Raw genomic sequence first — 23,409 nt, 5'->3', positions numbered from 1 at the left:
CACCTGTGGGCAGCCAGTCAGGAAGTGCAGGATCCAGTTGCAGAGGGATGTGTTTAGTCCCCGGGTCCTTAGCTTTTCCAACCACACTGTAGCTGGGAAACCAGTCACCCTCAAATGATACACCTTTAGCCCTTTGTCAGCTAAACTGGGGTGGAACTAGTGAAAGCAATGTCCAAAAGCACAGCCACTAGAATGCCTGACACTTGATTTTCAAAGTAACTGGAAATTGAGGAATCTGCTTTTAAAACTGACGCACCCAATGGTGGTAGGATTCTGACCCATATTGCAACACACTACATGGAACAACCAAAGCCTTCATTTCTACAATGCTGGGTTCACATTTTAACGTGACTGCTTTATAGCAAATGTAGAAAATCCATCTTGGCCATTGTGTACTGTTTACGGAACTACACCTTTCTGAATCCCACTGAGGTCGTCACTCATCCATGTCAAACCTTGCCTCATTATTACAAACCTCAATTTTCCCGGAAGTTCTACCCATTGATATGAAATGTTGAGACCAGACCATTCCATGCAATTCACATTTTATTAATCCAAAGAGTGCAGTAGATCTTCATATTCGTTTGCTGGTCCTCTTGTATGAGATGCCAGCCAGAGTCATGGTCTGAAAAGAGAAAGCATCATTACTCAATAAATCCATGCTGACCAAACACGCTCATTCGCACATTGATTTTGTTCACCCACACAAGTGATCAGGACACGCAGGTTGAAATATCAAACAGTTACATTCATTTGGGGGCATAAAGCATTTCGCTAATTTGTCCTGGTACACAAAACATTGGGTTGTTATCTTACCTGAAATGCACAAGGTCTACTCTGACAATTAATCCACAGAAAACCCAATTTGTTTATCGTCATCTCGCCTCCTTTATATGGCGGTTGACAACCAACTTTACCACAACTGACCAGTGTGGACCTCAAAGTCAATCTTTCAATCACACACGTGGGTATATGCTCCTAGAAACCATTGAGGAGATGGGAGAGGCCAGACTTGCAGCACGCTGAGCATCACGAATAAAACCAATTTCTATTTTAGCACCTGGCCACGCAGACACTTGCTGAGGTGCACGAGCAGTGTGGGTGTACATTTATTTTGTGACGCGAGCGGTGGGGTCAGCATGTAATTAGAACATTGGTGGCATTAAACTGTTGAATTGCATTCACGACACTGTTAAAGACTAACCATTTTGTTAATGGTATAAATGAACCCCGAAATAGTGTCGCTTTGTGAACCCCCAGCCATATGCCCCGGACTCACGTTGACGAGGATGTTTGTGTCTATAAGTTCTGTGACGTATTCGATCCCATTAATTAAGGACGTCAGCTTGTTACCTTCCCTCATCACCAGACTGAAACACAGGAGAGGTCAATGGTTAGATCTGAAAGCAGTCGTCACCAACTACAGTCAACTAGCACCAATTTAACAGGCCCAAGTTGGATGGCCATATATGGAGAAAAAAAAAGAGACAGTTGGTTATGAGATGTAAACTGCTATAATTTTGCAACTGTGAGCCCAGTCCCGGGAGAGCAGAGGAGATTCTGACAAAATATGTCAGTCCTCCCACAACATCACTGGGACCTGAAATAACCATAGTGACCCCACATCAGCTCAACTTATAGTTTAGTTAGATACTGGCTGTATATGTAGAGAGATGGATAAGTCCAGGCTACATGTATGAAACTCATGGTTGGGTTGTGACATGCGCCACCCACAGTGACTTTCTCCCCGGTCGGCGACTCGAGCTCCGTCTCCTGGCCAATGGTGAAGGAGTTGGTGAGGACCCTTGTCCCCGTGGTGACAGTCATCTTGAAGTGGTCTCCAGTCTGCTCAATCTCAGTGATGCTCTTAAGTAGCCCTATTTTGCGATGTGAGATATCACAATCTCTTTCAATAATGACAACAATGGAGGAAGTCTTTACTCCAGTGAGATTGCTAAGGCGAACACCGCCATGTTTAGTTTTGCCCAACCTAGATCGAGGGAAAAAGACACGATCTCAATGGGAATAACTGAGCTGACTACACTGACAGTGCTAGTGGCAGACTCCACTAAGCTGGCAGGCTGGCTAACAGCCTGCTGCCTGCCCTGCCCTCTATCTCATTGTGGAGCTAGAGGAGTTAGCGCCCTGCCTATGTGATAGATACGATGAGAGCACCCCTCCAGCTAGGATGAAGTCCATCAATCCTCAGCTGGCCAGGCTTACCAAGAGAATTTTTGTCTATATTCTTCGTAGCTGTCTATTTACCACCACAAACCAATGCTGGCACTAAGATCGCACTCAATGAGCTGTATACGGCCATAAGCAAACAGGAAAACGCTCATCCAGGGGCGGCACTCCTAGTGGCCGGGGACATTAATGCAGGGAAACTTAAGTCCGTTTTACCTCATTCCCACAAGCATGTTAAATGTGCAACCAGAGGGGGAAAAAACTCTATACCACCTTTACTTCATACACAGAGACAAGTACAAAGCTCTCCCCCACCCTCCATTTGGAAAATCTGACCATAATTCTATCCTCCTGATTCCTGCTTACAAGTGAAAACTAAAGCAGAAAGCACCAGTGACTCGGTCAATAAAAAAGTGTTCAGATGAAGCAGATGCTAAGCTACAGGACTGTTTTGCTAACACATACTGGAATATGTTCTGGGATTCTTCCGATGGCATTGAGGAGTGCACCACATCAGTCACTGGCTTCATCAATAAGTGCATCGACGACGTCGTTCCCACAGTGACTGTACGTACATACCCCAACCAGAAGCCATGGATTACAGGCAACATCCGCACTGAGCTAAAGGGTAGAGCTGCCGCTTTCAAGGAACGAGACTCTAACCCGGAAGCTTACAAGAAATCTCGCTATGCCCTCTGACAAACCATCAAACAGGCAAAACATCAATACAGGACTAAGATTGAATCAAACTACACCGGCTCTGACGCTCGTCGGATGTGGCAGGGCTTGCAAACTATTACAGACAACAAAGGGAAGTACAGCCAAGAGCTGCCCAGTGACACGAGCCTACCAGACGAGCTAAATTACTTCTATGCTCGCTTCGAGGCGAGTAACACTGAAACATGCATGAGAGCATCAGCTGTTCCGGACGAGTGTGTGATCACGCTCTCCTTAGCCGATGTGCGTAAGACCTTTAAACAGGTCAACATTCACAAGGCCGCAGGACGAGAAGGATTACCAGGACGTGTACTCCGAGCATGCGCTGAACAACTGGCAAGTGTGTTCACTTAACCTGTCTAGGCTGAGGGTGCCGCTAGCGGCACTCCACCCCCACCCCCACTGAAAAGGCAGAGCCGCAAAATTCAAAAAATATATATTTTTTTAAAATATTTAACTTTCACACATTAAAGTCCAATACAGCTAATGAAAGACACAGATCTTGTGAATCCAGCCAACATGTCCGATTTTTAAAATGTTTTACAGGGAAGACACAATATGTAAAGATGTACATCTATTACCTAAAAACACATTAGCATAATCCACCATCTTTTATTTGTCCACCAACACCAGTAGCTATCACCAATTCGGCTAAACTAAGATATTTATAGCCCCTAACCAACAAAAAAACTCATTAGATGACAGTCTGATAACATATTTATGGTATGGGATAGGTTTTGTTAGAAAAATGTGCATATTTCAGGTAGATGGCATAGGTTACAATTGCACCCACCGTCACAAATGGACTAGAATAACTACATAGAGCAACGTGTTTACCTACTTACTAATCATCAAACATTTCGTAAAAATACACAGCATACACTAATCGAAAGACACAGATCCTGTGAATACAGACAATATTTCAGATTTTCTAAGTGTCTTACAGCGAAAACACAATAAATCGTTATATTAGCATAGCACAGGTGCAAACATTACCCCAGCATTAATTCTAGCCAAAGTGAGCGATAACGTCAACATCGCCAAAATATATTATTTTTTTCACTAACCTTCTCAGAATTCTTCAGATGACACCCCTGTAACATCACATTACAACATGCATATACAGTTTGTTCGAAAATGTGCATATTTAGCCACCAAAATCATGGTTAGACAATGGGGAAAGTAGCCCAGCTGGTGAGAAAATGTCCGTGCGCCATATTAGACAGTGATCTACTCTTATACATAAATACTCATAAACGTGACTAAAAAATATAGGGTGGACATCGATTGATAGACAATTTAATTCTTAATACAATCGCGGAATTACATTTTTTAAATTACCCTTACCAATACAGTTTGCGCCAAGCGAAGCTACGTCAAAAAACATGGCGTCCTAAGCCACTAACATTTTTCGACAGAAACACGATTTATCATAATAAAAATGTCCTACTTTGAGCTGTTCTTCCATCAGTATCTTGGGCAAAGGATCCTTTCTTGGGTCTAATCGTCTTTTGGTGGAAAGCTGTCCTCTTGCCATGTGGAAATGCCAACTGCGTTCAGCATGAACTGGAAGCGTGCCCGGCGATTCACAGCGTTTCAGAAATAAATGTCCCAAAATCGCACTAAACGGATATAAATTGCTATAAAACGCTTTAAATTAACTACCTTATGATGTTTTTAACTCCTATAACGAGTCTTAACATGACCGGAGAAAGATTACTCCCAACACTAATGCTTGGAACAGGTGCGGGTCGGTGTCCTCCACGCGCATAACGCAGCTGCAAAAGACTTACTAGCTACAGGGTTTTTTAATTTATAGTGCCTGTGAACGCGCAATCGACCCCATTCAAATCGTCATCACGTAAAGGCATCCAGGGGAAGACGTAAGCAGTGTCCGTATACTCATAGCAATAACAGTGGCCTTTTAACTGACTCCAGATCAGGGGCCAAAATTTCTGAAATCTGACTCCATGTCAGGGAAATTGCTGTAGAATGGGTTCTGTTCCACTTAGAGACAAAATTTCAACTCCTATAGAAACTATAGACTGTTTTCTATCCAATAATAATAATAATATGCATATTGTACGATCAAGAGTTTTGTAGGAAGCCGTTTCAAAAATTACAAGATTACCATAAATAGTGACAACAGCGCCCCCAGCCTCAACAGGTTAACCAATTGATTAATAATCAGTGTTATTCTCTGAGTTTGTTGGACTTCAGAAGGAAAATAAATGTAGCTAATGGGTGAACGTTTGTTCACTCAACAAACTTTGCTCACAGTGAGCTGAATGTATAAAAACTTGTTGAGTCTAATTAAAATTTCATGTTTGTTTTTGGAAGTCAACACTGTATGTTGGTTCAGGTATATTCCCAGATGTGGAGCAAACTCGCAACCCTATTGCAGCTGGTTGCCTTACAATTGTACGTTGAATTGTTTTTTTTTAAAGATCTGTGCTTTTGCATGTACATTGATTGGTTGATTATCCTTTAACACCCACGACATTCCGCTAGCGGAACACCCACAACATTCCGCTGAAAAGGCAGCGCGCGAAATTCAAAAGTATTTTTTTGAAATATGTAACTTTCATACAATAACAAGTCCAATACAGCAAATGAAAAATAAACATCTTGTTAATCTAACCATCGTGTCCAATTTTTAAAATGTTTTACAGCGAAAACACAACATATATTTATGTTAGATCACCACCAAATCCAAAAAAACACACAGCCATTTCCCCCAGCCAAAGATAGAGTCACAAAAGCAGAAATAGAGATAAGATTAATCACTAACCTTTGATAATCTTTATCAGATGACACTCATAGGACATCATGTTACCCAATACATTTATGTTTTGTTCGATAATGTGCATATTTATATCCACAAATCTCGGTTTACATTGGCACCATGTTCAGAATTGCCTCCAAAATATCCGGAGTAATTACAGAGAGCCACGTCAAATAACAGAAATACTCATCATAAACTTTAATGAAAGATACATGTTTTACATATAATTAAAGATACACTGGTTCTTAATGCAACCGCTGTGTCAGAATTTTTTTTAACTTTAGGAAAAAGCATACCATGCAATAATCTGAGACGGCGCTCAGAAATACACAACATTTCTCCGCCATGTTGGAGTCAACAGAAATACGAAATTACGTCATAAATATTCCCTTACCTTTGATGATCTTTCATCAGAATGCAGTGCCAGGAATCCTAGTTCCAGTTTTGTTCGATAATGTCCATTACTAGATTCCAATTAGCTACTTTTGCTAGCACTTTTTGTTCACATGTCCAAACGCTGGCGCCGGTCCAGGCAAACTCGGACGAAAACTTCAAAAGGTTATATTCTAGGTCGAATAAACTGGTCAAATTAAGTAGAGAATCAATCTTCAGGATGTTGTTATCATATACATCCAATAACGTTCCAACCGGAGCATTCGTTTTTGTCTACAGAGTAATGGAACACATGGTCATATCATGACTAGCGCGCGTGACCAGGAACTAGCATTCTGCCAGACCACTGACTCAAATAGCTGCCATCCGGCCCCACATCACACTAGAGGCTTCATTCCACGTTCTACTGACTGTTGACATCTAGTGGAAGGCGTAGGAAGTGTGAACAGATCCATATCTTACTGGGAATTGAATAGGCAATGAGTTTAACATCAACCAGCCCCAGAATTTCCACTTCCTGTTTGGAAGTTTGCCTGCCATATGAGTTCTGTTATACTCACAGACATAATTCAAACAGTTTTAGAAACTTCCGAGTGTTTTCTATCCAATAGTAATAATAATATGCATATATTTGCACCTGGGACAGAGTAGGAGGCAGTTCACTATGGGCACGCGATTCATCCAAAGTGAAAATGCTGCCCCCTATCCCAAACAGGATATATCTTATGCTACACCAACATAAGTAACATACATTTTTCTAAAGTAATCCAATCTGTTATTAGTTGGACTTTTTGCATCTGTTACTGAGATGGCTGTTCCAGTTATTATTGAGACTAGCTAAATCAAATAGAAGTATTTCCTGCCAGTCATTGTCAGTGCAGGTTGGGGGTGATTAACGTTCTCTGGTTTTCAAGTTGAATTGTATGTTCCCTCTATGTAAAATTAAAAGTTGAGTGAACATTATGTTGGTGCAGCTATATGCCAAACATTTTTGAAAACTCACAATCATATTGCAGTCCGCTGCCTTACAATTGTACATTGATTCAACTTTTTTATAGTGCAGGTAGACAAAATACACCTCTCAACTCAATCACCTCAAAGTGCAATGTAGCCTAGTTTAATTTCAATACAGGTGTATAGCGAGATAAAGTCAAGTTGAATTTGAAATGTGTTGATTGATCCATATACTTGTATTACAATGACGAGACTGCTTGTCATTTTTCTAAGGAGTCGAGGAGGCCTTGCTTATCAAAACAGATCAATGATCACTCACACAAAGTAGAAGTAGAAGAAGAGAGGATGAGAAGGGGAGCACAATAAAGTTGACCATTGCTATGTAGATTCGTTGCCCTTGGCTGGGAAGCTTATCCTAGATCTGTGCCTACAGGCAAGTAGCAGGGAAGATATGAGGGGGAGGGGTTCTCAATTGTAGACACCTTTAGTTAGTTAATGAGTGCAGGGCTGGATAGATGAGGGTATAAAGACAAGCACGGAGCTGTGGATGTCTCTACCTTATAGTCACCATGTCTTTCTCAGGGATATACCAGATGGAGACACATGAGAACTTTGAGTCTTTCATGGAGGCTGTTGGTAGGTTTTGCTGTTGGGTTGTACGTTTGATTAGACTTTGGGTGTTAATTTCAGAAGTCGTAGTCCTTTCAGTAATGATGTTCATTGGTGATTGCGAATGCAATGGTTACTTCTGAGGCGCAAACCCAGGTAGCACACTAGTTTCCTTGGATGTTCTGAGAATGGAAGTGAGATGTAGGAATGTTTTTTAATTAGATTTATTTATAGGTTCCAGGGAGGTTCTGAGCATCTTACTATGTTCTCCTGGGAGGTGTTAGTTCTTTTAAAAACAAATTATAGGTTATTTTCTGTGTTTTTATAACTTTCACTGAATGTTTAATTTAAGACTAAAAAACACTGTTTGGGTTAACTATTTTGAGCTTCCAGCACAGATGGGTTTGAAAATGATTTGTTTAGGCTTTAATTATTTATTGTATCAGTGAGATTAAACCTATGCTCTTCTGTCCTCTATCCATTGAATTAATTCACTGTGCTTCCAGGATGGAGTTGTCATGCATTAGTTTTGTAACTCATTGAAAGTGGATAAAAGTAGTCTATTCAAACACTATTTCAACAGGAATGAGCACTCATTAAGATCAGGTGTGGCCAACTACTGTGGTCAACACACTTAACAGATGATCGTGATTGTTGAAGCTGAAAACGGAATGTGTGTTTCAGTAATTTTTTGCTTTCATAATGCAAGTTTTTAGTGTTCTGAGAACATGACTTGAACTGAGAACCTAAAGAACTTTATGCTGAAGTACTGAAATTCCCACAGGAGAACATTTAGTCAGCTGAACAACTTGAGAACATTCCCAACGTAAAATTCCTAATGTTCCTATTACTTTACCTTCAATTAAATGTTTGAACTTTCAGGGAATATTCTGATCAAATAATGAAATGCCAAGAAAATAACATTTTGTTGAATTCCTTAATGAGAATGTTCCAAAGCCAAGCAACTGTCCTGCACCATTGCCAGAATGTGGTATGCGAAATAACCAAGCCCTAAAATGTATGGTCCTCAGAACGTTATGTGCTAGCTGGGAATGCATTCAATGTTTGCATTCAGTTCATTGTTGCCATATTAGAGTGCCTCAGAGCTTTTCTTCAGTGTTCATGTCCCACTACATTAAATTTCTGTAATACTAAAAAGCTCAGTGTATATGACTCTCTCGCTGCCGCAAACATGTAGGTCTCCCTGATGAGCTTATCCAGGAGGGCAAAGACATTAAGAGCATCACTGAGATTGAGCAGACTGGAGACCACTTCAAGATGACTGTCACCACGGGGACAAGGGTCCTCACCAACTCCTTCACCATTGGCCAGGAGACGGAGCTCGAGTCGCCGACCGGGGAGAAAGTCACTGTGGGTGGCGCATGTCACAACCCAACCATGAGTTTCATACATGTAGCCTGGATTTATCCATCTCTCTACATATACAGCCAGTATCTAACTAAACTATAAGTTGAGCTGATGTGGGTTCACTATGGTTATTTCAGGTCCCAGTGATGTTGTGGGAGGACTGACATTCTTTGTCAGAGAATCTCCTCTGCTCTCCAGGGACTGGGCTCAGTTGCAAAATTATAGCAGTTTACATCTCATAACCAACTGTCTCTTTTTTCTTCTCCATATATGGCCATCCAACTTGGGCCTGTTAAATTGGTGCTAGTTGACTGTAGTTGGTGACCACTGCTTTCAGATCTAACCATTGACCTCTCCTGTGTTTCAGTCTGTGGTGATGAGGGAAGGTAACAAGCTGACGTCCTTAATTAATGGGGTCGAATACGTCACAGAACTTATAGACACAAACATCCTCGTCAACGTGAGTCCGGGGCATATGGCTGGGGGTTCACAAAGCGACACTATTTCGGGGTTCATTTATACCATTAACAAAATGGGTAGTCTTTAACAGTGTCGTGAATGCAATTCAATAGTTTCTGCAATGTTCTAATTACATGCTCACCCCACCGCTCGCGGTGCAAAATAAATGTACACCCACACTGCTCGTGCACCTCAGCAAGCGTCTGCGTGGCCAGGTGCTAAAATAGAAATTGGTTTTATTTGTGATGCTCAGCGTGCTGCAAGTCTGGCCTCTCCCATCTCCTCAATGGTTTCTAGGAGCATATACCCACGTGTGTGATTGAAAGATTGACTTTGAGGTCCACACTGGTCAGTTGTGGTAAAGTTGGTTGTCAACCGCCATTTAAAGGAGGCGAGATGACGATAAACAAATTGGGTTTTCTGTGGATTAATTGTCAGAGTAGACCTTGTGCATTTCAGGTAAAATAACAACCCAATGTTTTGTGTACCAGGACAAATTAGCGAAATGCTTTATGCCCCCAAATGAATGTAACTGTTTGATATTTCAACCTGCGTGTCCTGATCACTTGTGTGGGTGAACAAAATCAATGTGCGAATGAGCGTGTTTGGTCAGCATGGATTTATTGAGTAATGATGCTTTCTCTTTTCAGACCATGACTCTGGCTGGCATCTCATACAAGAGGACCAGCAAACGAATATGAAGATCTACTGCACTCTTTGGATTAATAAAATGTGAATTGCATGGAATGGTCTGGTCTCAACATTTCATATCAATGGGTAGAACTTCAGGGAAAATTGAGGTTTGTAATAATGAGGCAAGGTTTGACATGGATGAGTGACGACCTCAGTGGGATTCAGTAGAAAGGCGTAGTTCCGTACACAATGGCTAAGATGGATTTTCTACATTTGCTATAAAGCAGTCACGTTAAAATGTGAACCCAGCATTGTAGAAATGAAGGCTTTGGTGGTTCCATGTAGTGTGTTGCAATATGGGTCAGAATCCTACCACCATTGGGTGCGTCAGTTTTAAAAGCAGATTCCTCAATTTCCAGTTACTTTGAAAATCAAGTGTCAGGCATTCTAGTGGCTGTGCTTTTGGACATTGCTTTCACTAGTTCCACCCCAGTTTAGCTGACAAAGGGCTAAAGGTGTACCATTTGAGGGTGACTGGTTTCCCAGCTCCAGTGTGGTTGGAAAGGCTAAGGACCCTGGGACTAAACACATTCCTCTGCAACTGGATCCTGCACTTCCTGACTGGCTGCCCACAGGTGGTAAGGTTAGGCAACAACACTTCTGCCACACTGATACGTGGGCCCCTCAGGGGCCTCTACTTAGTCCCCTCCTGTACTCCCTGTTCACCCACGATGGTGTGGCCACAACTGCGTGGTAAAACAACTCCAACACCAAGTTTGAGGTGCACCACAACACCAGTAATACGCCTGATCACCGACAATGATGAGACCGTCTATAAAGAGGTCAGACCTGGCAGTGTGGTGCAAGGACAACCTCAATGTGAGCAAGACAAAGGAGCTGATCGTGGACTACAGGAAAAGGCGAGCTAAACAAGTCCCCATTAACATCGACAGAGCAGATCGTGAGTTTCAAGTTCCTTAGTTCGTTGGTAATGTGGACACCATGGTCCAAACAAACCACGACAGTTGTGAAGAGGGCACAACGTCTTTCCTCCACCCCCTCTGTGTTGTACACTGCTGCTATTCGATGCATAGTCACTTCACATATGTACAAATGACCTCAACTAACCTGTACCCCTGCACATTGACTTGGTACCGATAGCCTGGTCATTGCTTTTTAAATATATTTATCTTCTTGAACTGCACTTTTGGGTAAGGGCTTGTAAGTAAGCATTTCACGGTAAGGTACTTGTTGTATTTGGCACTTGTGACAAAGTTTGATTTAACGTGTCATGGATGTAGGAATTGAAGGGTTGATTTGTCTGATATATTTGTATAATGTGAGGTCACTAGTGCTGGCTGTTGGTTTCTTGACACCTGCCGCCATAGGTTCGTTCATGCTGTCATGAAGTTGGGTTGGGGGTAGGTTTATGACAGTCATAAATATCTCTTTCCCCCCTTTTCCTTCTCCCTACTATAACTGATGTGACAAGAAAACCCCTTGGCTAACAGAGGTTCTGGGAACATCAGTGGGGGGAAATGAACTATATTCTGGTAGCTGACCAACTGAACATATGCGGTGGTACTTAAGGTATATTATGTCAGTTCGGTTGCCCTCTGACACTTTCTCATCAATGATAGAATGACAAACTCTACTGTGGAAAGTCTAAACGTCAGAGGTATCGGATTCACATGGAATTGTTTAATTCAAATGTTTGAATATGACATTATTTGTGAAGAGGTGAAATGTAAGTTTAGCTTCCAAATGAGAGATCTGGACTTTCATAAGTGTTCCTCAGCTCACAGTGGCCCGCCCCTGTGAAGAGGCATGGGTTAAAAACTTTTCAGACACACCACTCTCCCTCCACTATAAAAGCCATGAACTAGAATATAACTTGAACGGCAAGACACTGGAGCGTCAAACCGCTTTTGCTTTCTCTGCCTGGTAGGGCATAGGCCCACCCACTTGGGAGCCAGTACTACCCACTCGGGAGCAAGGCCCAGCCAATCAGAATGAGTCAATCCCCACAAAAGGGCTTTATTACAGACATAAATACTGTTTAATCAGCTGTCCAGGTGGCTGGTCTCAGATCATCCTGCAGGTGAAGAAGCCAGATGTCGAGGTCCTAGGCTGGTGTGGTTACACATGGTCTGCGGTTGTGAGGCCGGTTGGACGTACTGCCAAATTCTCTAAAATGACGTTGGACGCGACTTATGGTAGAGAAATGCGCATTTCATTCTCTGGCAACAGCTCTGGTGGACAGTCCTGCAGTCAGCATGCTAATTGCACACTCCCTCAACTTGAGATATGTGGCATTGTGACAAAACTGCACATTTTAGTGGCCTTTTATTGTCCTGATAATCCATTCACCTGACACGTGTGGCATATCTTATTAAAATGAGAAATGCTCACTAACAAGGATGTACACAAATTTGTGCACTTTGAGAACATTTCTGGGATCCTTTTTTTCAGCACATGAAAAGACTAGACACAATGCGTTTGCATTTGTGCAGTATAAATGGCTCAGTATTACTTTGACAGTAAACTATACCATTCTAACACTGCTCTGAGGATGGTAACAATGAAGGCAGGGGTGCCCCAGTGCAGGCAGGGAAGATAGGTGGGACACTGCATGATGTGTAAGGCCTACACCATCCTGCAGAGAACCCACACAAAGACCTCGCGGTAAGACATGAACCACACAGGATGATCTGCAAGATTAAAATGCATCTTTATGACCCCACCTAGGTTCTGAAGACAGTTGGAGTAAAGGATGTTTAAGTAGAATGAGTAATATTTTCTACACACACAAGGGGGCCCTGAAGGACTAGCCAATAAGCATGAACGAACCTATGGCGGCAGGTGTCAAGAAACCAACAGCAGTAGTGACCTCACATTATTATACAAATATGTCAGACAAATCAAGCCTTCAATTCCTACGTCCATGACACGTCAAATCAAACTTTGTCACAAGCGCCAAATACAGCAAGTATAGACCTTACCGTGAAATGCTTACTTACAAGCCCTTACCCAAAAGTGCAGTTCAAGAAGATAAATATATTGAAAAGGCAATGACCAAGCTATCGGTACCAAGTCAATGTGCAGGGGTACAGGTTAGTTGAGGTAATTTGTACATATGTGAAGTGACTATGCATCGAATAGCAGCAGTGTACAACAGAGGGGGTGGAGGAAAGACGTTGTGCCCTCTTCACAACTGTCGTGGTTTGTTTGGACCATGGTGTCCACATTACCAACGAACTAAGGAACTTGAAACTCGCGATCTGCTCTGTCGATGTTAATGGGGACTTGTTTAGCTCGCCTTTTCCTGTAGTCCACGATCAGCTCCTTTGTCTTGCTCACATTGAGGTTGTCCTTGCACCACACTGCCAGGTCTGACCTCTTTATAGACGGTCTCATCATTGTCGGTGATCAGGCGTATTACTGGTGTTGTGGTGCACCTCAAACTTGGTGTTGGAGTTGTGTTTTACCACGCAGTTGTGGCCACGCCATCGGAGTACAGTACTGTTGTGGCCACAACAGGGAGTACAGGAGGGGACTAAGTAGAGGCCCCTGAGGGGCCCACGTATCAGTGTGGCAGATGTGTTGTTGCCTAACCTTACCACCTGTGGGCAGCCAGTCAGGAAGTGCAGGATCCAGTTGCAGAGGAATGTGTTTAGTCCCAGGGTCCTTAGCCTTTCCAACCACACTGGAGCTGGGAAACCAGTCACCCTCAAATGGTACACCTTTAGCCCTTTGTCAGCTAAACTGGGGTGGAACTAGTGAAAGCAATGTCCAAAAGCACAGCCACTAGAATGAAAATGAAGTGTCAGGCAAAAGTAACTGGAAATTGAGGAATCTGCTTTTAAAACTGACGCTCCCAACGGTGGTAGGATTCTGACCCATATTGCAACACACTACATGGAACCACCAAAGCCTTCATTTCTACAATGCTGGGTTCACATTTTAACGTGACTGCTTTATAGCAAATGTAGAAAAGCCATCTTGGCCATTGTGTACGGAACTACGGCTTTCTACTGAATCCCACTGAGGTCGTCACTCATCCATGTCAAACCTTGCCTCATTATTACAAACCTCAATTTTCCCTGAAGTTCTACCCATTGATATGAAATGTTGAGACCAGACCATTCCATGCAATTCACATTTTATTAATCCAAAGAGTGCAGTAGATCTTCATATTCGTTTGCTGGTCCTCTTGTATGAGATGCCAGCCAGAGTCATGGTCTGAAAAGAGAAAGCATCATTACTCAATAAATCCATGCTGACCAAACACGCTCATTCGCACATTGATTTTGTTCACCCACACAAGTGATCAGGACACGCAGGTTGAAATATCAAACAGTTACATTCATTTGGGGGCATAAAGCATTTCGCTAATTTGTCCTGGTACACAAAACATTGGGTTGTTATTTTACCTGAAATGCACAAGGTCTACTCTGACAATTAATCCACAGAAAACCCAATTTGTTTATCGTCATCTCGCCTCCTTTAAATGGCGGTTGACAACCAACTTTACCACAACTGACCAGTGTGGACCTCAAAGTCAATCTTTCAATCACACACGTGGGTATATGCTCCTAGAAACCATTGAGGAGATGGGAGAGGCCAGACTTGCAGCACGCTGAGCATCACGAATAAAACCAATTTCTATTTTAGCACCTGGCCACGCAGACACTTGCTGAGGTGCACGAGCAGTGTGGGTGTACATTTATTTTGCACCGCGAGCGGTGGGGTGAGCATGTAATTAGAACATTGCAGAAACTATTGAATTGCATTCACGACACTGTTAAAGACTACCCATTTTGTTAATGGTATAAATGAACCCTGAAATAGTGTCCCTTCGTGAACCCCCAGCCATATGCCCCGGACTCACATTGACGAGGATGTTTGTGTCTATAAGTTCTGTGACGTATTCGATCCCATTAATTAAGGACGTCAGCTTGTTACCTTCCCTCATCACCACAGACTGAAACACAGGAGAGGTCAATGGTTAGATCTGAAAGCAGTGGTCACCAACTACAGTCAACTAGCACCAATTTAACAGGCCCAAGTTGGATGGCCATATATGGAGAAGAAAAAAGAGACAGTTGGTTATGAGATGTAAACTGCTATAATTTTGCAACTGAGCCCAGTCCCTGGAGAGCAGAGGAGATTCTCTGACAAAGAATGTCAGTCCTCCCACAACATCACTGGGACCTGAAATAACCATAGTGAACCCACATCAGCTCAACTTATAGTTTAGTTAGATACTGGCTGTATATGTAGAGAGATGGATAAATCCAGGCTACATGTATGAAACTCATGGTTGGGTTGTGACATGCGCCACCCACAGTGACTTTCTCCCCGGTCGGCGACTCGAGCTCCGTCTCCTGGCCAATGGTGAAGGAGTTGGTGAGGACCCTTGTCCCCGTGGTGACAGTCATCTTGAAGTGGTCTCCAGTCTGCTCAATCTCAGTGATGCTCTTAATGTCTTTGCCCTCCTGGATAAGCTCATCAGGGAGACCTACATGTTTGCGGCAGCGAGAGAGTCATATACACTGAGCTTTTTAGTATTACAGAAATTTAATGTAGTGGGACATGAACACTGAAGTAAAGCTCTGAGGCACTCTAATATGGCAACAATGAACTGAATGCAAACATTGAATGCATTCCCAGCTAGCACATAACGTTCTGAGGACCATACATTTTAGGGCTTGGTTATTTCGCATACCACATTCTGGCAATGGTGCAGGACAGTTGCTTGGCTTTGGAACATTCTCATTAAGGAATTCAACAAAATGTTATTTTCTTGGCATTTCATTATTTGATCAGAATATTCCCTGAAAGTTCAAACATTTAATTGAAGGTAAAGTAATAGGAACATTAGGAATTTTACGTTGGGAATGTTCTCAAGTTGTTCAGCTGACTAAATGTTCTCCTGTGGGAATTTCAGTACTTCAGCATAAAGTTCTTTAGGTTCTCAGTTCAAGTCATGTTCTCAGAACACTAAAAACTTGCATTATGAAAGCAAAAAATTACTGAAACACACATTCCGTTTTCAGCTTCAACAATCACGATCATCTGTTAAGTGTGTTGACCACAGTAGTTGGCCACACCTGATCTTAATGAGTGCTCATTCCTGTTGAAATAGTGTTTGAATAGACTACTTTTATCCACTTTCAATGAGTTACAAAACTAATGCATGACAACTCCATCCTGGAAGCACAGTGAATTAATTCAATGGATAGAGGACAGAAGAGCATAGGTTTAATCTCACTGATACAATAAATAATTAAAGCCTAAACAAATCATTTTCAAACCCATCTGTGCTGGAAGCTCAAAATAGTTAACCCAAACAGTGTTTTTTAGTCTTAAATTAAACATTCAGTGAAAGTTATAAAAACACAGAAAATAACCTATAATTTGTTTTTAAAAGAACTAACACCTCCCAGGAGAACATAGTAAGATGCTCAGAACCTCCCTGGAACCTATAAATAAATCTAATTAAAAAACATTCCTACATCTCACTTCCATTCTCAGAACATCCAAGGAAACTAGTGTGCTACCTGGGTTTGCGCCTCAGAAGTAACCATTGCATTCGCAATCACCAATGAACATCATTACTGAAAGGACTACGACTTCTGAAATTAACACCCAAAGTCTAATCAAACGTACAACCCAACAGCAAAACCTACCAACAGCCTCCATGAAAGACTCAAAGTTCTCATGTGTCTCCATCTGGTATATCCCTGAGAAAGACATGGTGACTATAAGGTAGAGACATCCACAGCTCCGTGCTTGTCTTTATACCCTCATCTATCCAGCCCTGCACTCATTAACTAACTAAAGGTGTCTACAATTGAGAACCCCTCCCCCTCATATCTTCCCTGCTACTTGCCTGTAGGCACAGATCTAGGATAAGCTTCCCAGCCAAGGGCAACGAATCTACATAGCAATGGTCAACTTTATTGTGCTCCCCTTCTCATCCTCTCTTCTTCTACTTCTACTTTGTGTGAGTGATCATTGATCTGTTTTGATAAGCAAGGCCTCCTCGACTCCTTAGAAAAATGACAAGCAGTCTCGTCATTGTAATACAAGTATATGGATCAATCAACACATTTCAAATTCAACTTGACTTTATCTCGCTATACACCTGTATTGAAATTAAACTAGGCTACATTGCACTTTGAGGTGATTGAGTTGAGAGGTGTATTTTGTCTACCTGCACTATAAAAAAGTTGAATCAATGTACAATTGTAAGGCAGCGGACTGCAATATGATTGTGAGTTTTCAAAAATGTTTGGCATATAGCTGCACCAACATAATGTTCACTCAACTTTTAATTTTACATAGAGGGAACATACAATTCAACTTGAAAACCAGAGAACGTTAATCACCCCCAACCTGCACTGACAATGACTGGCAGGAAATACTTCTATTTGATTTAGCTAGTCTCAATAATAACTGGAACAGCCATCTCAGTAACAGATGCAAAAAGTCCAACTAATAACAGATTGGATTACTTTAGAAAAATGTATGTTACTTATGTTGGTGTAGCATAAGATATATCCTGTTTGGGATAGGGGGCAGCATTTTCACTTTGGATGAATCGCGTGCCCATAGTGAACTGCCTCCTACTCTGTCCCAGGTGCAAATATATGCATATTATTATTACTATTGGATAGAAAACACTCGGAAGTTTCTAAAACTGTTTGAATTATGTCTGTGAGTATAACAGAACTCATATGGCAGGCAAACTTCCAAACAGGAAGTGGAAATTCTGGGGCTGGTTGATGTTAAACTCATTGCCTATTCAATTCCCAGTAAGATATGGATCTGTTCACACTTCCTACGCCTTCCACTAGATGTCAACAGTCAGTAGAACGTGGAATGAAGCCTCTAGTGTGATGTGGGGCCGGATGGCAGCTATTTGAGTCAGTGGTCTGGCAGAATGCTAGTTCCTGGTCACGCGCGCTAGTCATGATATGACCATGTGTTCCATTACTCTGTAGACAAAAACGAATGCTCCGGTTGGAACGTTATTGGATGTATATGATAACAACATCCTGAAGATTGATTCTCTACTTAATTTGACCAGTTTATTCGACCTAGAATATAACCTTTTGAAGTTTTCGTCCGAGTTTGCCTGGACCGGCGCCAGCGTTTGGACATGTGAACAAAAAGTGCTAGCAAAAGTAGCTAATTGGAATCTAGTAATGGACATTATCGAACAAAACTGGAACTAGGATTCCTGGCACTGCATTCTGATGAAAGATCATCAAAGGTAAGGGAATATTTATGACGTAATTTCGTATTTCTGTTGACTCCAACATGGCGGAGAAATGTTGTGTATTTCTGAGCGCCGTCTCAGATTATTGCATGGTATGCTTTTTCCTAAAGTTAAAAAAAATTCTGACACAGCGGTTGCATTAAGAACCAGTGTATCTTTAATTATATGTAAAACATGTATCTTTCATTAAAGTTTATGATGAGTATTTCTGTTATTTGACGTGGCTCTCTGTAATTACTCCGGATATTTTGGAGGCAATTCTGAACATGGTGCCAATGTAAACCGAGATTTGTGGATATAAATATGCACATTATCGAACAAAACATAAATGTATTGGGTAACATGATGTCCTATGAGTGTCATCTGATAAAGATTATCAAAGGTTAGTGATTAATCTTATCTCTATTTCTGCTTTTGTGACTCTATCTTTGGCTGGGGGAAATGGCTGTGTGTTTTTTTGGATTTGGTGGTGATCTAACATAAATATATGTTGTGTTTTCGCTGTAAAACATTTTAAAAATTGGACACGATGGTTAGATTAACAAGATGTTTATTTTTCATTTGCTGTATTGGACTTGTTATTGTATGAAAGTTACATATTTCAAAAAAATACTTTTGAATTTCGCGCGCTGCCTTTTCAGCGGAATGTTGTGGGTGTTCCGCTAGCGGAATGTCGTGGGTGTTAAAGGATAATCAACCAATCAATGTACATGCAAAAGCACAGATCTTTAAAAAAAAAACAATTCAACGTACAATTGTAAGGCAACCAGCTGCAATAGGGTTGCGAGTTTGCTCCACATCTGGGAATATACCTGAACCAACATACAGTGTTGACTTCCAAAAACAAACATGAAATTTTAATTAGACTCAACAAGTTTTTATACATTCAGCTCACTGTGAGCAAAGTTTGTTGAGTGAACAAACGTTCACCCATTAGCTACATTTATTTTCCTTCTGAAGTCCAACAAACTCAGAGAATAACACTGATTATTAATCAATTGGTTAACCTGTTGAGGCTGGGGGCGCTGTTGTCACTATTTATGGTAATCTTGTAATTTTTGAAACGGCTTCCTACAAAACTCTTGATCGTACAATATGCATATTATTATTATTATTGGATAGAAAACAGTCTATAGTTTCTATAGGAGTTGAAATTTTGTCTCTAAGTGGAACAGAACCCATTCTACAGCAATTTCCCTGACATGGAGTCAGATTTCAGAAATTTTGGCCCCTGATCTGGAGTCAGTTAAAAGGCCACTGTTATTGCTATGAGTATACGGACACTGCTTACGTCTTCCCCTGGATGCCTTTACGTGATGACGATTTGAATGGGGTCGATTGCGCGTTCACAGGCACTATAAATTAAAAAACCCTGTAGCTAGTAAGTCTTTTGCAGCTGCGTTATGCGCGTGGAGGACACCGACCCGCACCTGTTCCAAGCATTAGTGTTGGGAGTAATCTTTCTCCGGTCATGTTAAGACTCGTTATAGGAGTTAAAAACATCATAAGGTAGTTAATTTAAAGCGTTTTATAGCAATTTATATCCGTTTAGTGCGATTTTGGGACATTTATTTCTGAAACGCTGTGAATCGCCGGGCACGCTTCCAGTTCATGCTGAACGCAGTTGGCATTTCCACATGGCAAGAGGACAGCTTTCCACCAAAAGACGATTAGACCCAAGAAAGGATCCTTTGCCCAAGATACTGATGGAAGAACAGCTCAAAGTAGGACATTTTTATTATGATAAATCGTGTTTCTGTCGAAAAATGTTAGTGGCTTAGGACGCCATGTTTTTTGACGTAGCTTCGCTTGGCGCAAACTGTATTGGTAAGGGTAATTTAAAAAATGTAATTCCGCGATTGTATTAAGAATTAAATTGTCTATCAATCGATGTCCACCCTATATTTTTTAGTCACGTTTATGAGTATTTATGTATAAGAGTAGATCACTGTCTAATATGGCGCACGGACATTTTCTCACCAGCTGGGCTACTTTCCCCATTGTCTAACCATGATTTTGGTGGCTAAATATGCACATTTTCGAACAAACTGTATATGCATGTTGTAATGTGATGTTACAGGGGTGTCATCTGAAGAATTCTGAGAAGGTTAGTGAAAAAAATAATATATTTTGGCGATGTTGACGTTATCGCTCACTTTGGCTAGAATTAATGCTGGGGTAATGTTTGCACCTGTGCTATGCTAATATAACGATTTATTGTGTTTTCGCTGTAAGACACTTAGAAAATCTGAAATATTGTCTGTATTCACAGGATCTGTGTCTTTCGATTAGTGTATGCTGTGTATTTTTACGAAATGTTTGATGATTAGTAAGTAGGTAAACACGTTGCTCTATGTAGTTATTCTAGTCCATTTGTGACGGTGGGTGCAATTGTAACCTATGCCATCTACCTGAAATATGCACATTTTTCTAACAAAACCTATCCCATACCATAAATATGTTATCAGACTGTCATCTAATGAGTTTTTTTGTTGGTTAGGGGCTATAAATATCTTAGTTTAGCCGAATTGGTGATAGCTACTGGTGTTGGTGGACAAATAAAAGATGGTGGATTATGCTAATGTGTTTTTAGGTAATAGATGTACATCTTTACATATTGTGTCTTCCCTGTAAAACATTTTAAAAATCGGACATGTTGGCTGGATTCACAAGATCTGTGTCTTTCATTAGCTGTATTGGACTTTAATGTGTGAAAGTTAAATATTTTAAAAAAATATATATTTTTTGAATTTTGCGGCTCTGCCTTTTCAGTGGGGGTGGGGGTGGAGTGCCGCCAGCGGCACCCTCAGCCTAGACAGGTTAAGTGAACACACTTGCCAGTTGTTCAGCGCATGCTCGGAGTACACGTCCTGGTAATCCTTCTCGTCCTGCGGCCTTGTGAATGTTGACCTGTTTAAAGGTCTTACGCACATCGGCTAAGGAGAGCGTGATCACACACTCGTCCGGAACAGCTGATGCTCTCATGCATGTTTCAGTGTTACTCGCCTCGAAGCGAGCATAGAAGTAATTTAGCTCGTCTGGTAGGCTCGTGTCACTGGGCAGCTCTTGGCTGTACTTCCCTTTGTTGTCTGTAATAGTTTGCAAGCCCTGCCACATCCGACGAGCGTCAGAGCCGGTGTAGTTTGATTCAATCTTAGTCCTGTATTGATGTTTTGCCTGTTTGATGGTTTGTCAGAGGGCATAGCGAGATTTCTTGTAAGCTTCCGGGTTAGAGTCTCGTTCCTTGAAAGCGGCAGCTCTACCCTTTAGCTCAGTGCGGATGTTGCCTGTAATCCATGGCTTCTGGTTGGGGTATGTACGTACAGTCACTGTGGGAACGACGTCGTCGATGCACTTATTGATGAAGCCAGTGACTGATGTGGTGCACTCCTCAATGCCATCGGAAGAATCCCAGAACATATTCCAGTATGTGTTAGCAAAACAGTCCTGTAGCTTAGCATCTGCTTCATCTGAACACTTTTTTATTGACCGAGTCACTGGTGCTTTCTGCTTTAGTTTTCACTTGTAAGCAGGAATCAGGAGGATAGAATTATGGTCAGATTTTCCAAATGGAGGGTGGGGGAGAGCTTTGTACTTGTCTCTGTGTATGAAGTAAAGGTGGTATAGAGTTTTTTCCCCCTCTGGTTGCACATTTAACATGCTTGTGGGAATGAGGTAAAACGGACTTAAGTTTCCCTGCATTAATGTCCCCGGCCACTAGGAGTGCCGCCCCTGGATGAGCGTTTTCCTGTTTGCTTATGGCCGTATACAGCTCATTGAGTGCGATCTTAGTGCCAGCATTGGTTTGTGGTGGTAAATAGACAGCTACGAAGAATATAGACAAAAATTCTCTTGGTAAGCCTGGCCAGCTGAGGATTGATGGACTTCATCCTAGCTGGAGGGGTGCTCTCATCGTATCTATCACATAGGCAGGGCGCTAACTCCTCTAGCTCCACAATGAGATAGAGGGCAGGGCAGGCAGCAGGCTGTTAGCCAGCCTGCCAGCTTAGTGGAGTCTGCCACTAGCACTGTCAGTGTAGTCAGCTCAGTTATTCCCATTGAGATCGTGTCTTTTTCCCTCGATCTAGGTTGGGCAAAACTAAACATGGCGGTGTTCGCCTTAGCAATCTCACTGGAGTAAAGACTGCCTCCATTGTTGTCATTATTGAAAGAGATTGTGATATCTCACATCGCAAAATAGGGCTACTTAATGTTAGGTCCCTCACTTGCAAGGCAGTCATAGTCAATGAACTAAACACTGATCATAATGTTGATGTGATTGGCCTGACTGAAAGATGGTTCAAGCCTGATGGATTTGCTGTGTTAAATGAGGCCTCTCCTCCAGGTTACACTAGTGACCATATCCCCCGCATATCCCACATAGGCAGAGGTGTTTCTAATATTTACGACAGCACATTTTTATTGTCAACAAAAAAAGACTACATTTTCGTCTTTTGAGCTTTTAGTCATGAAATCAATGCAACCTACTCAATCACTTTTTAGTGGGTTTTGTCCACGGTGTCTCTGGACCTACTCACTGCCACAGTTATACCCTGGATCTAGTTTTGTCCCGTGGAATAAATATTGTGGATCTAAATGTTGTTCCTCATAATCCTGGACTATCGGACCACCATCTTATTACGTTTGCAATTGCAACAAATAATCTGCTCAGACCCCAACCGGGGATCATCAAAAGCCATGCTATAAATTCTCGGGAAACCCAACAATTCCTAGATGCCCTTCCAGACTCTCTCCACCTACCCAAGGATGTCGGAGTACAAAAATCGGTTAACCACCTAACTGAGGATCTAAATTTAACCTAGCATAATACCCTAGATGCAGTCACACCCCAAAAAACAAAATACATTTGTCACAAGAAATGATCTCCCTTGTATACAGAAAATATCAGAGCCCTGAAGCAAGCTTCCAGAAAATGCTAACGGAAATGGCGCTCCCCCGAACTGGAAGTCTTGGAAACGACAGTACTGTGCAATATCGAAGAGCCCTCACTGCTGCG

General features: G+C 41.8%; 2 protein-coding genes and 1 long non-coding RNA gene across 3 annotated transcripts; 1 reads left to right on the top strand and 2 right to left on the bottom strand.

Annotated features, from left to right (window-relative positions):
* Positions 1–533: 533 nt before the first annotated feature.
* On the bottom strand, positions 534–1,368 carry LOC129852793 (uncharacterized). Its single transcript, XR_008759049.1, has 2 exons — positions 1,280–1,368; positions 534–625 (listed from the first exon to the last, which is right to left on the bottom strand). It is a non-coding gene; the product is annotated as an uncharacterized LOC129852793 (long non-coding RNA).
* Positions 1,369–7,570: 6,202 nt separating this feature from the next.
* On the top strand, positions 7,571–10,214 carry LOC129852791 (fatty acid binding protein 1-B.1-like). Its single transcript, XM_055918448.1, has 4 exons — positions 7,571–7,672; positions 8,844–9,016; positions 9,381–9,473; positions 10,123–10,214. Exons 1-4 carry the CDS (start codon positions 7,606–7,608, stop codon positions 10,171–10,173), a joined length of 384 nt encoding a protein of 127 aa, XP_055774423.1. The 5' UTR covers positions 7,571–7,605; the 3' UTR covers positions 10,174–10,214.
* Positions 10,215–14,255: 4,041 nt separating this feature from the next.
* LOC129852790 (fatty acid binding protein 1-B.1-like) lies at positions 14,256–16,899 on the bottom strand. The gene is made up of 4 exons (XM_055918447.1): positions 16,798–16,899; positions 15,454–15,626; positions 14,997–15,089; positions 14,256–14,347 (listed from the first exon to the last, which is right to left on the bottom strand). Exons 1-4 carry the CDS (start codon positions 16,862–16,864, stop codon positions 14,297–14,299), a joined length of 384 nt encoding a protein of 127 aa, XP_055774422.1. The 5' UTR covers positions 16,865–16,899; the 3' UTR covers positions 14,256–14,296.
* Positions 16,900–23,409: the final 6,510 nt, after the last annotated feature.

Source organism: Salvelinus fontinalis, chromosome 4, assembly GCF_029448725.1.
Source record: "Salvelinus fontinalis isolate EN_2023a chromosome 4, ASM2944872v1, whole genome shotgun sequence".
In the NCBI taxonomy this organism is placed as follows: domain Eukaryota; kingdom Metazoa; phylum Chordata; class Actinopteri; order Salmoniformes; family Salmonidae; genus Salvelinus; species Salvelinus fontinalis.
This window is presented reverse-complemented; position numbering and strand designations above follow the sequence as displayed.